Below are 15,372 nucleotides of genomic sequence, written 5' to 3'. Positions count from 1 at the left end.
GTCGGCTGCGGAGGCAAGACGCCGTCGCCGGCAGGAGATGGAGGCGCAAGAGGCCGCGGAGTAGACGGACATGTTCGCCTACATGGATGAGGTCGAGTAGGATGAGGATGAGCCGGAGCCCTCCTACCCGCCCATCTAGTTGGCATCTGGCGCCGTCGTCGTGGGCATCTCCGACGACGAAGAGTAACTAAGGTAGTAAGTAGATGTAGTACGTATGATTCCTTTTACATGCTTTGTATGGATCTAGGGAATGAAACTTGAGAAAGGCGGATGCAAAGTGACTAATTTGAGGCGTGCCTGGTCAGTGTCCGCAGACGCGTCCGCGGGCGTTTGAGGGGCTGGATTTATAAAGTCCAGTTGCAGATGCTCTTACTTCCTAGATCTCACATTTTGTCTTTTTTTCATGGAGATCTTACATTTTGTCTTAACTCTACAAACAGACACTACATTTTATTTGTATCAGATGAATAATTAATTACAACGAGGTGAATATCTTTTGTGTTTGCATACAATTTTATAAAGAAAAATTACTTATACCGATTAAGATATAGGAGTAGTACGATTGTATAGGCTGGAGATAAAAAAAAGAAGTGAGCAGAGATCAGTACAACTTCTACACGTTGCACTAGCTTCACATCACTCTGCAGTCTACACAGTGGCGCACTGTGCACCGCCCATCTCATCATATTCTTCTCACCACCTCCTCCTCTTTCCTCGTCTGCTCCTCATTCTTTGATTTGGTCCAAGCCGTGTTCTTGGGAAAGCAGAGGAAAGCATAGCTTCCTGAATCCTGAGGTAAGCAAGCTTAGGTCTCCGTTACTTTTTGTAGCCCTTCTCCGGATTCTGTTTTGCTTGAATACCACTTTCCAGTTCTTCGATAGGTTCAAGATTGATTCCACGGGGTTGAGTTTTTTCACCTTAAATCATAGTCTTTTTCCCACCGCTTGGAAAGTACTTCTGTTTGCTGCGCGCCGTATCATCCTGACATCTACATATATTTTTCTTTTGATTTTATAACTACATATATTCGCTCATTAAAAATCATGTGAATCATTTTCTTTTTCATACACACCAGAGTAGTATTGGAATCCAGATTAACCATTTTTCATACACACCAGAACTGAGCAATTGATTGAAAATCACTACTTACCAATGTTTGCATGAAAGGGGGAACAAGTTTCACCCCAAATAAGGTGAGGAGCCCATGTTAAATCAACAGGGCTTCAGGCTTTCTGCTTCAGTGTGAAAATTATTGCTGCACATTCTGAAGTCTGTTGTGCAGCCGTTGGGGTTGACTAATGGACAAATATTGCTCACAGATCTGCTCATTTATTTTTGTCTCCACATATGTAGACCTTCAGTTCAAGGCCAAAATGGGTGAGGTTGAGGATGGGTTCACCCCACTGTCTCAGTTGAACTTGTCATCGGATTACAGGCGCAGAGTCCGGGTGCGCGTCTCACGGATGTGGGTGTCCTTCAACCCAAACAACGGCACCGTGTTCGGCCTTGACAGCCTTCTCATTGACAGCAAGGTGACGAAATATTTCCTACTTGATGATGCTTGACAACACCTGCTACCGTTGTACTCCATCCTCCGAAAAAGCTTGTCCCTCAAATGGATGTATCTAGCATCAAGTGCTAGATACATCCATTTGAGGAACAAGCTTGGGACAAGTTTTTTCGGACGGAGGGAGTAGCACCCTCTGAAATTTGTCCACACAATGATCCTTCTTTTCCTTTCACTTGTAGGGTGGAACTATGCAAGCCCATGTAAAACCAAAAGATATAAAGCGTTTCGAAGAGAGGCTAGCTGAAGGGAAGGTCTATTCGCTGTCAAATTTTGTGGTTTGGCCAAGCGAGGGGAAATATATGACCTGTAGGAACCCCTTCAAGATGCACATTGAAGCAGATACGGTGGTCGACGAGATCGATGGAGATGTCGACGCGATACCTCTCCACTGCTTTGATTTTGTTGACTTTGTTGATGTTCCTTCTAGGGACCGCAAGATTAGCTTATTGACAGGTAAATGTTTGGGAAGCTGAAAGTGCAATCGTTAGCCTTGCCACATCAATATCTGCAAATTCTGAATTTGTGTCTGACATGTGCTGACATAAACGTTGCAGATATTGTTGGCCAAGTAGTCGAAGTTTGGGGCATAGAAAGGACCCCAAAGAAATTGCGGATGATAGAATTTTGCAGCTTACGGATTGAGGATTTCAGGTAACATAAGTTACATAACTTGGTTAATCCTTTCATATCTTTGTCATTCTATGGTACCGCTTTAGCTTTTGCAATTATCATTTTACAGTGGAAAGGAACTGTATGTCACACTATATGGAAAGCTGGGTCATGATTTTTATGCGGAGATTCGCAAGAAATGCCGACAAGACCCTGTCGCTGCCGTGTTTGCCGGGATGCGTGTTTGCCACTACAAGGGTCAGTCCCTGATTCACCCTTTCATCTATTTATCATTTTCTACCGTCTGATTCTACCATATTACTGTTTTTGTTTCATTGACATGAAACATGGTAACACTGTTCGGTTTAGGAAAAGGATATATAGTTTGCTCTTTATCAGCTTCAAAGTACTACCTAGATTTGGAAATACCAGAGGGACAGCAATTCCGCGTGAATTGAGTGGCCTCTACTGTTTATTCTTGGAAATGGTGATTGATCTACTCTAATCCACATTAGTGAGGGCTTACTTATTTGTTTGTGTGCAGGTGGCATCATCCAAAAATCCCCATAGTACACCTCCAGTCTCAGCCAGAAAGCCCTGTTGATCCAACTCAGGAGTTACAAAGTAGCTGGAGAACAATCAAACAGCTGCAAAGCCTTGATCCATTCAAGTTATCGGTAAGACGGTGCTGCTCTCATTGACTGCATATGGGCTTTGTGCACTGACAGCCTAATTATGTTCTGGGTCTACTGCAGGAGAATAGCCGATTTTTGTGCAGAGCCATCCTGAAAGAGATAGACTGCACCAAAGATTGGTGTTATCGTGGATGCTTTCACTGCAGGAAGACGGTCAGCAGGGACGGAAGTGAATTCTGGTGCAGCCAATGCGATCCGGTTAACAAGAAGCGCAAGAGGCCGGTTTTATGGTGAGAATCTTGAAGACTCATGTGCTGCTAGTGCCTCATTGTTGCTTAGTTCAGACATCAGTACTTTGTAGTGATCTAAACACTCTTATATTTCTTTACGGAGGGAGTAGTTAGTAATTACCATGCTGGTGTTTTTCGGCATGCAAGGTACAAGCTAAATGCAGTGGTGGAAGATGACACTGGAACCATGAACTTGGTGATCTTTGCCGAGGAGGCGCAGCAACTGATCGGTGTCACGGCAGAAGAACTTTTCAAAGAGATCACCGGTGATGGCGGGTGCACCGTGCCAGCTGCATTCTCATATGTTCGCGGCTCGACCCACACCTTCCAAGTTGCCATGGACGACTGGAGCTCAAGCTTCGTTGTGAAGTGGATCCTGAACGACAATGAGTTGACACTAGTGCAGCACGGTGGGTCAGTTCAGTCGACAGTGTCTAGTTGCAACTCACAACTTATGGAGGTAAGACATGCTTGACATTTATTTTTGACACATGTAAACCAACGGGCGAAAATGTCTGTTTTTTTGTTTTGCTGCAAGTACATTGAACTGCAGGTAAGCTCTATCCAGCGTCTTGACTCTTGATCCAATCAGTTTTCCTTGCCCATTGATTTCAGGAGAAGATGTTGATCCTCAAGCCAGAAACCGAACTGAAGACGGAAGATGAGGCAGGTGCAGAATGACTCCTTTCCCTGACTCTCAGGCTCTCGGCAGCAGCTCTTCGTTTCACAAGAATGGAATCTGCTACATTGGCGGTAATCATGCCAAGTATCTGTTCTTTCGCTCTGCCTTAATTCTAAAACTTTGTAAAAAATCCCTTATAAGAAATCTCATGTAAATATTATGTGGAAGTCACCTTGTTCAGATTACTGGGAATGCTCATCCTTGGGCCAGCATATGTCAATATACTGGAGTAGTACAGTAGTGACTCTTGCAGACACCATGGATACATTCTATTATTTCAAAAGGTAGGATGAACTCCTAACCTCTGCATCGTTGCACATAGTTATATATTATTAATTATTAAAAACAGTGTTTGTCAAATAAATCGGCTCATGAAAAAAGAAAGAAAAACCATATGTGAGTTAATCATAATCCATCAGTCGAACCTTTTGAAAATAATGGAATGTATCCATGGTGTCTGCAGGGTTTTGATTTTTTTTAATATTTCTTTTACGGAATCTTCAAACTATAGTCCAGATTTTAAATAATAGAATGTGAGTTACAACGAACGGAGTACCAACTGCTGAGTACCAACCGTTGTTTAAGGTGGTGTGTACACGGTTGGAGCAGGTGACTACGGAGGTTTTCTCAACATGCCCAACATGGATGGCAGCATAACTTATGGATTTATCGAGCGCAACTTTTGACATAGGCGTAGTATTGGTCTATAGGACTCTATTGTTGCCGGTTTGTCAGTTTTGTTTCATTTCTTTTTTATCAGATTTTTTGGGTTTGGTTATATGTATTCTAATTATGCAGAGGCCGGGTGTTACTCATAATACTTTGTATCCGCTTGATGGTACATTGAGATAATAAAAGAGCCCTTTATCAGGGAAAAAGAGCCACATGTGAGTTAACCAAGGTTGTACAACTCCAAGATAACACCTTCAAGAAAAATCGGTTTGCAGTGCAGTGTAGATACCAACCATAGCCAAAAGGTTGACTCAAGAATTTTCACTTTCACCCCAGAGAGAATACAACCTTGATGTCAACGATAAATATTGCTATCCACCTCTCTGATTGTCTGCGCAAACAGAACTAGCCGATCAATCAGAAGAAGATTTCGCTGGAAGAAAAGACATCATCTCACTGCTTCAGGTTGCTGCCACACCGCTACCTCGTCCATGGTAGTTGTGTACACCACAACAACACATAGGACTTTCCGACTGTCTACTACAATAAGGTTTGTCTGCTTTGGTAAAGGAAGGGCGATGATGGTGGTGCGTCTTCGGCTCACACCAGTGCTTATAGTCGTCGCTAGGTGGTCCACAGATATGTTTGTATTTTTATTACCTCTGATGTTCTTTGTACTGACATGATTGAAGATGCATAGATTGGAAGTTTTTCGCAAAAAAAAAAACACATAGGGCGTGTTTGATTGGTCGCATGCAATTTGCCTGCATTATATACTGGACCTAGTTCAGTCTGGCTAAGCAAAAACTGGCAAAAAAACCAATGTATGCAAGTTGTTTGGTTGCCCGCATTGCATCAATGACCATTTTAGGATCGGCTGTTTGGTTGTCTGTTATGTGCTTCAGAGGTGAGCAGATGCAAACCACAGCCGTTTGGCTGCGTGCACGTATGTGTTCTGCACACCCCTTTCAAATGTGGTGACCTTACCACCACCATATTAGCAGCACTTCATAGCAAGCAACACAAGAGATAACAGTAGAAAGTAAATAGACATAAACACAACATTGAAATAGGGATAAGAACAACACATTAGCAGATAAGTTTAAGCAGCAGGCATCCCATATTCCCATGCCCCTCACCACCTCATGGTGCTGAACCCTGGGCAAAACATGGACAGTTTACCAGCATCCTATCAACATAATGGCAGGTTCAAACTAACAACACGACAAGTTTAGACATAATGACGAACATACTAACGATCTAAAAGCTGAGACTGATGTTCCATGATGCGGATGTGCCTTTGGCAGCGCACCCTGCACATGATGAAGTTGTTCTGGTTGTAGATATGCACCTTCAGGCCAAGGTCGGAGATCCGCAAGACGAGGAGGTCATCGGGGACGATCTTGTGGTGGCGGCAGAAGTAGTTTTAGCCCCTCCCAAGGACCATCTGGTCCTAGAAGGTATGCACCTGCACTCAGAACTCGCACCACTTGTTCGTCGACAGCCTGACGACGCGAGGAGACTTCAGCACCAGTCACTGGTTCATCACCGCCCTGAACTTTGGGCGGGATGACGAGCATGGTGATATCATCCTCATCCTTGATATGGATGTAGAAGCGTAGCGGCTCTCGTGCCCCCTCCTCGTGGCTGATCCTCGGCCTGCGTCCATGGCCAAGCGGCTGGCTCATCGTAGCGACCAAGGCAGGGAGGTTCACCCTTTTGTTCCACCGGGTCGTGAGGGTCAAGTCCTAGATGCCAACCACCACATGCGCTCCTTCACCGACTACATCCCACTCTGTCTTCACGATCTTGTCAGGTAAGACGATGTGTGTTATAACATAGCATAATCAGACCATTGCTCTGATCTGTGGCAACCACATCTGATGAATAGAAGTTGCAAACAATCACTAGTATGATCTAAACATAGCACTGCGCAAGTACAACTACCATTGATCAGCAATAGTTCCAAATTTGGTGGCATCACTACTAGGGAAAAGCCTAGCAGTAGCGCTGGTTTTGGGCCTACTACTGCTACGGCGCTACAGCTAAGGTTAGCAGTAGCGAGCGTTGGAGCAACGCGCTACTGCTAATAGCTGCAGCACTTTTAACAAAGCCGCCTACTGCTAACCTAACTAGTAGTAGCGTGCTTCCTGTCCAGCGCTACTAGTATTCTGTTTTTAATTTTTTTAATTTTTAGTGTATTTATGCGCCGTTATACAAATTTTGATACAGTACCAATTAAGAGGTTGTTATATCATTATGTCCATGATGAATTAATATATCATTGTGAGGAATAAACATGGATTATATTCATTTGGATGAATCAAAAGTTGAATTAGGATGACGAACATACTAATTCAACTTTTGGTCACTTTTGATCCATCCACATGAATCTAATCCACCTTCCTTCCACCAATGATATAATAACTAATCATGATCATAATAACAAATCATCATGATAATCAATGATCAAAATCATTATCATATTAATATAAAAACTCTTGCATCATATTATCACCAACCACGAGTAGAAAAATGGCCATTTGTCCCGGTTCGTAAGGCCCATTTTGTCCCGGTTGGGGAACCGGGACTAAAGGGTCGTTACTAAAGCCCTACACCTTTAGTCCCGGTTCTTACACCAACCGGGACATATGGGCCTCCATGTGGCCGCTGCGGCGAGCCCATGCAGGAGGGCCTTTGGTCCCGGTTGGTGGCACCAACCGGGAACAAAAGGCATCCACGCGTCAGTAGCTGGCAGGAGCTGAGGTTTTTGTTTTTTTGAAAGGGGGTGGTTTTGGGGATTAATTTAGGGTGTTAGCTAGCTAATAGAGAGAAGTGTCCTCTCTTATCTCCGTGCTTGGTTTACCAACGCCTACTGTTATATATGCCTAAGCATGGCTTAGATTGAAGTGAAGGCAACATATATGCGGTGCATGTCGAAAGTAATACTAATCCTAACTTGATCAAGTTTGGATTAATACTACTTTCAACATGCACCACATGCATGTTGCCTTCACTTCAATTCAATCCATGTTCATTTCACCCACCGATATATAATAACTCTTCATGCTCGCATCATGCATCATCATAATAACAAGTCCTACTAATCATCATCATACAACTTCTACTCGTTATTAATAACAAGTCATACGATCATCATCCTCATAGTCATCGAACCAACCCTACTTAATTGTTCTTAGCACATGATCATCAGTATAAGGTAGGACCTAAATACCCTCTTTAAGGTAAAATAGCATAAAAAAATATAGGCCCTGACTCTCCATTATCGAGAATGGAGATCATCCTGTCTCCAATTCTTGCGCTTCGCTTCCTTTTGCTTCCAAGAACCTCCTTACGACTGTCCATACATTTTTTCCATTCTGTGATTTTCATGTCTCCACTTCTTTTAGAAATCCGATATGGACAGGTGAGATTCGTAGGATGACCTGGCTGCATGTTCAAAACATCAAGGCGACCATTTTGATACATCAGATGAGGCACACAATCATCCGGGATTTTCTGTTGAAAAACATAGTAATAACTTAGTAGTTAGCAATATAGTTAAGTTTTAAAAGAATTTATGCAAAAGATGCACAGATGTCGTAATAGTAAAAAATCTTACCATGGCATCTCCATAGATGTTACCATAGTTCAACACATGCACTAGTGGCACGTATTGACCATAATGTGGAGGAGTTTTATTATAGATATTGTAATTCTCAAGATCAGTACAAAATGCGACCAGATGATTTTTCTCCTGATAAGTTAACTCAGAGCCATCAATGTAGTAGGTTCTATCTACCATGTTCCGCACATTGTTTGAACAATGAAAATAAGCTGGCAATGGAAATAAGTTGTCAACTATTTTGAAATGAATAATATAAATTAGTTAATAACTATGTTTGAGAAACTCACATAGCGGTAGAATTGGAAGCATATCAACAAGGACCCAAATGTCCATATTGTCTTGGTTGATGTCGGGATCACCAAGATCCATGGTGACAAGCATACCCTCATAAAAACCATAAATCTTGCAAAGTGCTTCCCAATTTTTGCAACCAAAATGGTTTACGCTCTTAGAATTATACATATTTACTTCAAAATCCACATCATGATGGGTCCTTAGGTGAATTTTCTTTGTTTCGAAATTTTCATGGTCTTCAAAATCCATCCTCTCCAAGACATAGTGTCTTGCATGGCATGGGATAAGCTACTCAAATTGTAAAAGATAAAAATTACACGTTGAAATAGTTGAAGTCATGCTTAATTACGAAAAAACACTTTCCGTCGTTGCGTACCGTTTCAACATCGAAGGTCTCCTGGAGCTTAATGCTGAAGCGCCGATCTTCGTCCAGGTGAGGCCTGTCGCACAGACCTCGATCGTCGTTGCACTAGCTGCACTCCCCCGGGAGACTTTCGTCATCCGATGATGATATTTCCTACGTTCATAATGTTGGGGAACGTAGTAATTTTAGAAAATTTCCTACGCACACGCAAGATCATGGTGATGCATAGCAAGGAGAAGGGAAGAGTGTTGTCCGCGTACCCTCGTAGACCGTAAGCGGAAGCGTTATGACAACGCGTTTGATGTAGTCGTACGTCTTCACGATTGACCGATCCTAGTATCGAAAGTACGGCACCTCCGCAATCTGCACACGTTCGGCTCGGTGACGTCCCATGAACTCACAATCCAGAAGAGTGTCGAGGGAGTGCTTCGTCAGCACGATGGCATGATGATGGTGATGATGATGCTACTGGAACAAGGCTTCGCCTAAGCACCGTTACGATATGACCGATGTGGATTATGGTGGAGGGGGGCACCGCACATTGCTAAGAGATCAATGATCAACTTGTGTGTCTATGGGGTGCCCCCTAGCCACGTATATAAAGGATGGAGGGAGGAGGAAGGCCGGCCCTCATAGGGCGCGCCCAAAGTGTGGAGTCCTACTAGGACTCCCTAGTCCTAGTAGGATTCCACCTCCCACATGGAATAGGAAAAAGGGAAGAGAGAAGGAGAAAGAGAAGGAAGGAAGGGGGCGCCCCCTTTCCCTAGTCCAATTCAGACCAGTCCATGGGGAAGGGGCGCGGCCACCCTTGAGGCATTTCTCTCCTTTCCCGTATGGCTCATTAAGGCCCAATACGAATTCCCGTAACTCTCCGGTACTCCGAAAAATACCTGAATCACTCGGAACCTTTACGATGTCTGAATATAGCTTTCCAATATATCGATCTTTACGTCTTGACCATTTCGAGACTCCTCGTCATGTCCCTGATCTCATCCAGGACTCCGAACAAACTTTGGTCATCAAATCACATAACTCATAATACAAATCATCACAGAATGTTAAGCGTGCGGACCCTACGGGTTCGGGAACTATGTAGAAATGAACGAGACTCATCTCCGGTCAATAACAAATAGTGGAACCTGGATGCTCGTATTGGTTCCTACATATTCTATGAAGATTGTCAATGTCAAAACCGGCGTATCTCGGGTAGGGGGTCCCGAACTGAGCATCTAAGGCGGATGGTAGCAGGAGGCGGGGGACACGATGTTTACCCAGGTTCGGGACCTTTTGATGGAGGCAATACCCTACGTCCTGCTTGATTGATCTTGATGATATGAGTATTACAAGAGTTGATCTACCACGAGATCGTAGAGGCTAAACCCTAGAAGCTAGCCTATGGTATGATTGTTGTTGTCCTACGGACTAAAACCCTCTGGTTTATATAGACACCGGAGGGGGCTAGGGTTACACAGAGTCAGTTACAAGGGAGGAGATCTACATATCCGTATTTCCAAGCTTGGCTTCCACGCCAAGGAGAGTCCCATCCGGACACGAGACGAAGTCTTCAATCTTGTATCTTCATAGTCCAACAGTCCGACCAAAGGATATAGTCCGGCTGTCCGGAGACCCCCTAATCCAGGACTCCCTCAAAGATTTTTATCGATCAAACCGCATAACAACATATGTTGTTCCCTTTTTCATCGGTATGTTACTTGCTCGAGATTCGACCGTCGGTATCTCAATGCCTACTTTAATCTCGTTACCGGCAAGTCTCTTTACTCGTTCCGTAATGCATCATCCCACAACTAACTCACTGGTCACATTGCTTGCAAGGCTTATAGTGATGTGCATTACCGAGAGGGCCCAGAGATACCTCTGCGACAATCAGAGTGACAAATCCTAATCTCTATCTATGCCAACTCAGCAAGTACCATCGGAGACACCTGTAGAGAACCTTTATAATCACCCAGTTACGTTGTGACGTTTGGTAGCACACAAAGTGTTCCTCCAGTATCCGGGAGTTGCATAATCTCATAGTCATAGGAACATGTATAAGTCATGAAGAAAGCAATAGCAACATACTAAACGATCAAGTGCTATGCTAACGGAATGGGTCAAGTCAATCACATCATTCTCTAATGATGTGATCCCGTTAATCAAATGACAACTCATGTCTATGGCTAGGAAACTTAACCATCTTTGATTCAACGAGCTAGGCAAGTAGAGGCATACTAGTGACACTCTGTTTGTCTACGTATCCACACATATACTAGATTTACGGTTAATACAATTCTAGCATGGATAATAAACATTTATCATGAAATAAGGAAATGAATAATAACTTTATTATTGCCTCTAGGGCATATTTCCTTCAGTCTCCCACTTGCACTAGAGTCAATAATCTAGTTCACATTGCCATGTGATTTAACACCAATAGTTCACATCACCATGTGATTAACACTAAAAGGGTTTACTAGAGTCAGTAATCTTAGTTCACATCGCCTTGTGATTAACACCCAAAGATTACTAAGGTGTGATCATGTTTTGCTTGTGAGAGAAGTTCAGTCAACGGGTCAGCCATATTCAGATCCGTATGTATTTTGAAAATTTCTATGTCAACAATGCTCTGCATGGAGCTACTCTAGCTAATTCCTCCTACTTTCAATATGTATCCAGATTGGGACTTAGAGTCATCTGGATCAGTGTCAAAACTTGCATCGACGTAACCCTTTACGACGAACCTTTTGTCACCTCCATAATCGAGAAACATATCCTTATTCCACTAAGGATAATTTTTGACTGATGTCTAGTGATCTACTCCTAGATCACTATTGTACTCCCTTGTCAAACTCAGTGTAGGGTATACAATAGATCTAATACATATTTGGTTAAGGCATAGGGAATGACTTTCATTCTCTTTCTATCTTCTGCCGTGGTCGGGCTTTGAGTCTTACTCAATTTCACACCTTGTAACACAGGAAAGAACTCTTTCTTTGACTGTTCCATTTTGAACTACCTCAAAATCTTATCAAGGTATGTACTCATTGAAAAAAGAACTTATCAAGCGTCTTGATCTATCTCTATAGATCTTGATGCTCAATATGTAAGCAGCTTCACCGAGGTCTTTTAAAAAAACTCCTTTCAAATACTCCTTTATGCTTTCCAGATAATTCTACATTATTTCCGATCAACAATATGTCATTCACATATACTTATCAGAAATGATGTAGTGCTCCCACTCACTTTCTTGTAAATACAAGCTTCACTTCAAGTCTGTATAAAACTATATGCTTTGATCAACTCATCAAAGTGTATATTACAACTCCGAGATGCTTGCACCAGTCCATAGATGGATCGCTGGAGCTTGCAAATTTTTGTTATCACCTTTAGGATCGACAAAACCTTCTGGTTGCATCATATACAACTCTTCTTTAATAAATCCATTAAGGAATGTAGTTTTGACATCCATTTGCCAGATTTCATAAAATGTGGCAATTTGCTAACGCGATTCAGACAGACTTAAGCATCGCTACGAGTGAGAAAATCTCATCGTAGTCAACACCTTGAACTTTTGTCAAAAACCTTTTTCAACAAGTCTAGCTTTGTAGATAGTAACATTACAATCAGCGTTTGTCTTCCTCTTGAAGATCCATTTATTTTCTATGGCTTGCCGATCATCGGGCAAGTCAACCAAAGTCCACATTTTGTTCTCATACATGGATCCCATCTCAGATTTCATGGCCTCAAGCCATTTCGTGGAATCTGGGCTCATCATCGCTTCCTCATAGTTTGTAGGTTCGTCATGGTCAAGTAACATGACCTCCAGAATAGGATTACCGTACCACTCTGGTGCGGATCTCACTCTGGTTGACCTACGAGGTTCAGTTGTAACTTGATCTGAAGTTACATGATCATCATTATTAGCTTCCTCACTAATTGGTGTAGGAGTCACGGGAACAGATTTCTATGATGAACTAGTTTCCAATAAGGGAGCAGGTACAGTTACCTCATCAAGTTCTACTTTCCTCCCACTCACTTCTTTCGAGAGAAACTCCTTCTCTAGAAAGGATCCATTCTTAGCAACGAATGGCTTGCCTTCGGATATGTGATAGAAGTTGTACCCAACTGTCTCCTTTGGGTATCCTATGAAGACACATTTCTATGATTTGGGTTTGAGCTTATTAGGATGAAACTGTTTCACATAAGCATCGCAACCCCAAACTTTAAGAAATGAAAATTTTGGTTTCTTGCAAAACCACAGTTCATATGGTGTCGTCTCAACAGATTTAGATGTTTCCCTATTTAACATGAATGCAACTATCTCTAATGCATAACCCCAAAACGATGGTGGTAAATCGGTAAGAGACATCATAGATTGCACCATATCTAATAAAGTACGGTTATGATGTTTAGACACACCATTACGCTATGGTGTTCCAGGTGGCGTGAGTTGCGAAACTATTCCGCATTGTTTCAAATGAAGACCAAACTCGTAACTCAAATATTCTCCTCCACGATCAGATCGTAGAAACTTTATTTTCTTGTTACAATGATTTTCCACTTCACTCTGAAATTATTTGAATTTTTCCAATGTTTCAGATTTATGTTTCATCAAGAAGATATACCCATATCTTACTCAAATCATCTGTGAAGGTCAGAAAATAACGATATCCGCCGCGAGCCTCAGCACTCATCGGACTGCATACATCAGTATGTATTATTTCCAACAAGTCTTTTGCTCGCTCCATTGTTCCGGAGAACGGAGTCTTAATCATCTTGCTCATGAGGCATGGTTCGCAAGCATCAACCGATTCATAATCAAGTGATTCCAAAAGCCCATCAGCATGGATTTTCTTCATGCGCTTTACACAAATATGACCTAAACGGCAGTGCCACAAGTAAGTTGCAATATCATTATTAACTTTGCATCTTTTGGCTTCAATATTTTGAATATGTGTATCACTATGATCGAGATTTAATAAACCATTCACCTTGGGTGTATGACCATTGAAGGTTTTGTTCATGTAAACAAAACAACAATTATTCTCTGTCTTTAAATGAATAATTGTATTGCAATAAACATGATCAATCATATTCATGCTTAACGCAAACACCAAATAACATTTATTTAGGTTCAACACTAACCCCGAAGTATAGGGAGTGCATGATGATGATCATATCAATCTTGGAACCACTTTCAACACACATCATCACTTCACCCTTAACTAGTCTCTGTTCATTCTGCAACTCCTGTTTTGAGTTACTAATTTCAGCAGCTAAACTAGTATCAAATACTGAGGGTTTGCTATAAACACTAGTAAAGTACACATCAATAACATGTATATCAAATATACTTTTGTTCACTTTGCCATCCTTCTTATCCGCCAAATACTTGGGGCAGTTCTGCTTCCAGTGACCAGTCCCTTTGCAGTAGAAGCACTTAGTCTCAGGCTTAGGTCTAGACTTGGGCTTCTTCACTTGAGCAGCAACTTGCTTGCCGTTCTTATTAAAGTTCCCATTCTTCCCTTTGCCCTTTTCTTGAAACTAGTGGTCTTGTCAACCATCAACACTTGATGCTTTTCTTGATTTCTACCTTCGTCGATTTCAGCATCATGAAGAGCTTGGGAATCGTTTCTGTTATCCCTTTCATATTATAGTTCATCACGAAGTTCTAGTAACTTGGTGATAGTGACTAGAGAACTCTGTCAATCACTATCTTATCTGGAGGATTAACTCCCACTTGATTCAAGTGATTGTAGTACTCAGACATTCTGAGCACATGCTAAATAGCTAAGCTATTCTCCTCCATCTTGTAGGCAAAGTGCTTGTCAAAGGTCGCATACCTTTCGACATGGGCATGAGTCTGAAATACTAATTTCAACTCTTGGAACATCTCATATGCTCTATGGCATTTAAAACGTCTTTGAAGTTCTAAGCCATAAAGCATCATGCATTAAACTATCAAGTAGTCATCATATCGAGCTCGCCAAATGTTCATAATGTCTGCATCTGCTCCTGCAATCGGTCTGTCACCTAGCGGTGCATCAAGGACATAATTCTTCTGTGCAGAAATGAGGATAATCCTCAGATCACGGATCCAATCCGCATCATTGATACTAACATCTTTCAACTTAGTTTTTCTCTAGGAACATATCAAAATAAACGGGGAGCTACACCGCGAGCTATTGATCTACAACATAGTTATGCAAATACTATCAGGACTAAGTTCATGATAAATTAAAGTTCAATTAATCATATTACTTAAGAACTCCCACTTAGATAGACATCCCTCTAGTCATCTAAATGATCATGTGATCCAAAATCAACTAAATCATGTCCTATCATCACGTGAGATGGAGTAGTTTTCAGTGGTGAACATCACTATGTTGATCATATCTACTATATGATTCACGCTCGACCTTTCGGTCTCCAGTGTTCCAAGGCCATATCTGCATATGCTAGGCTCGTCAAGTTTAACCCGAGTATTTCTGTGTGCGCAAAACTAGCTTGCACCCATTGTATGTGAACGTATAGCTTATCACACCCAATCATCACGTGGTGTCTCGGCACGACGAACTTTGGTAATGGTGCATACTCAGGGATAACACTTGTACCTTGAAATTTAGTG

The 15,372-nt window shown here is 42.1% G+C and overlaps 1 protein-coding gene across 1 annotated transcript; it reads left to right on the top strand.

The window, feature by feature from the left end:
• Positions 1-1,767: 1,767 nt before the first annotated feature.
• On the top strand, positions 1,768-3,785 carry LOC119271829. Its single transcript, XM_037553495.1, has 7 exons — positions 1,768-2,023; positions 2,125-2,221; positions 2,310-2,437; positions 2,724-2,856; positions 2,935-3,104; positions 3,252-3,564; positions 3,720-3,785. Exons 3-7 carry the CDS (start codon positions 2,379-2,381, stop codon positions 3,783-3,785), a joined length of 741 nt encoding a protein of 246 aa, XP_037409392.1. The 5' UTR covers positions 1,768-2,023; positions 2,125-2,221; positions 2,310-2,378.
• Positions 3,786-15,372: the final 11,587 nt, after the last annotated feature.

The sequence above is a fragment of the Triticum dicoccoides genome, chromosome 3A (assembly GCF_002162155.2).
Source record: "Triticum dicoccoides isolate Atlit2015 ecotype Zavitan chromosome 3A, WEW_v2.0, whole genome shotgun sequence".
NCBI lineage: Eukaryota > Viridiplantae > Streptophyta > Magnoliopsida > Poales > Poaceae > Triticum > Triticum dicoccoides.
This window is presented reverse-complemented; position numbering and strand designations above follow the sequence as displayed.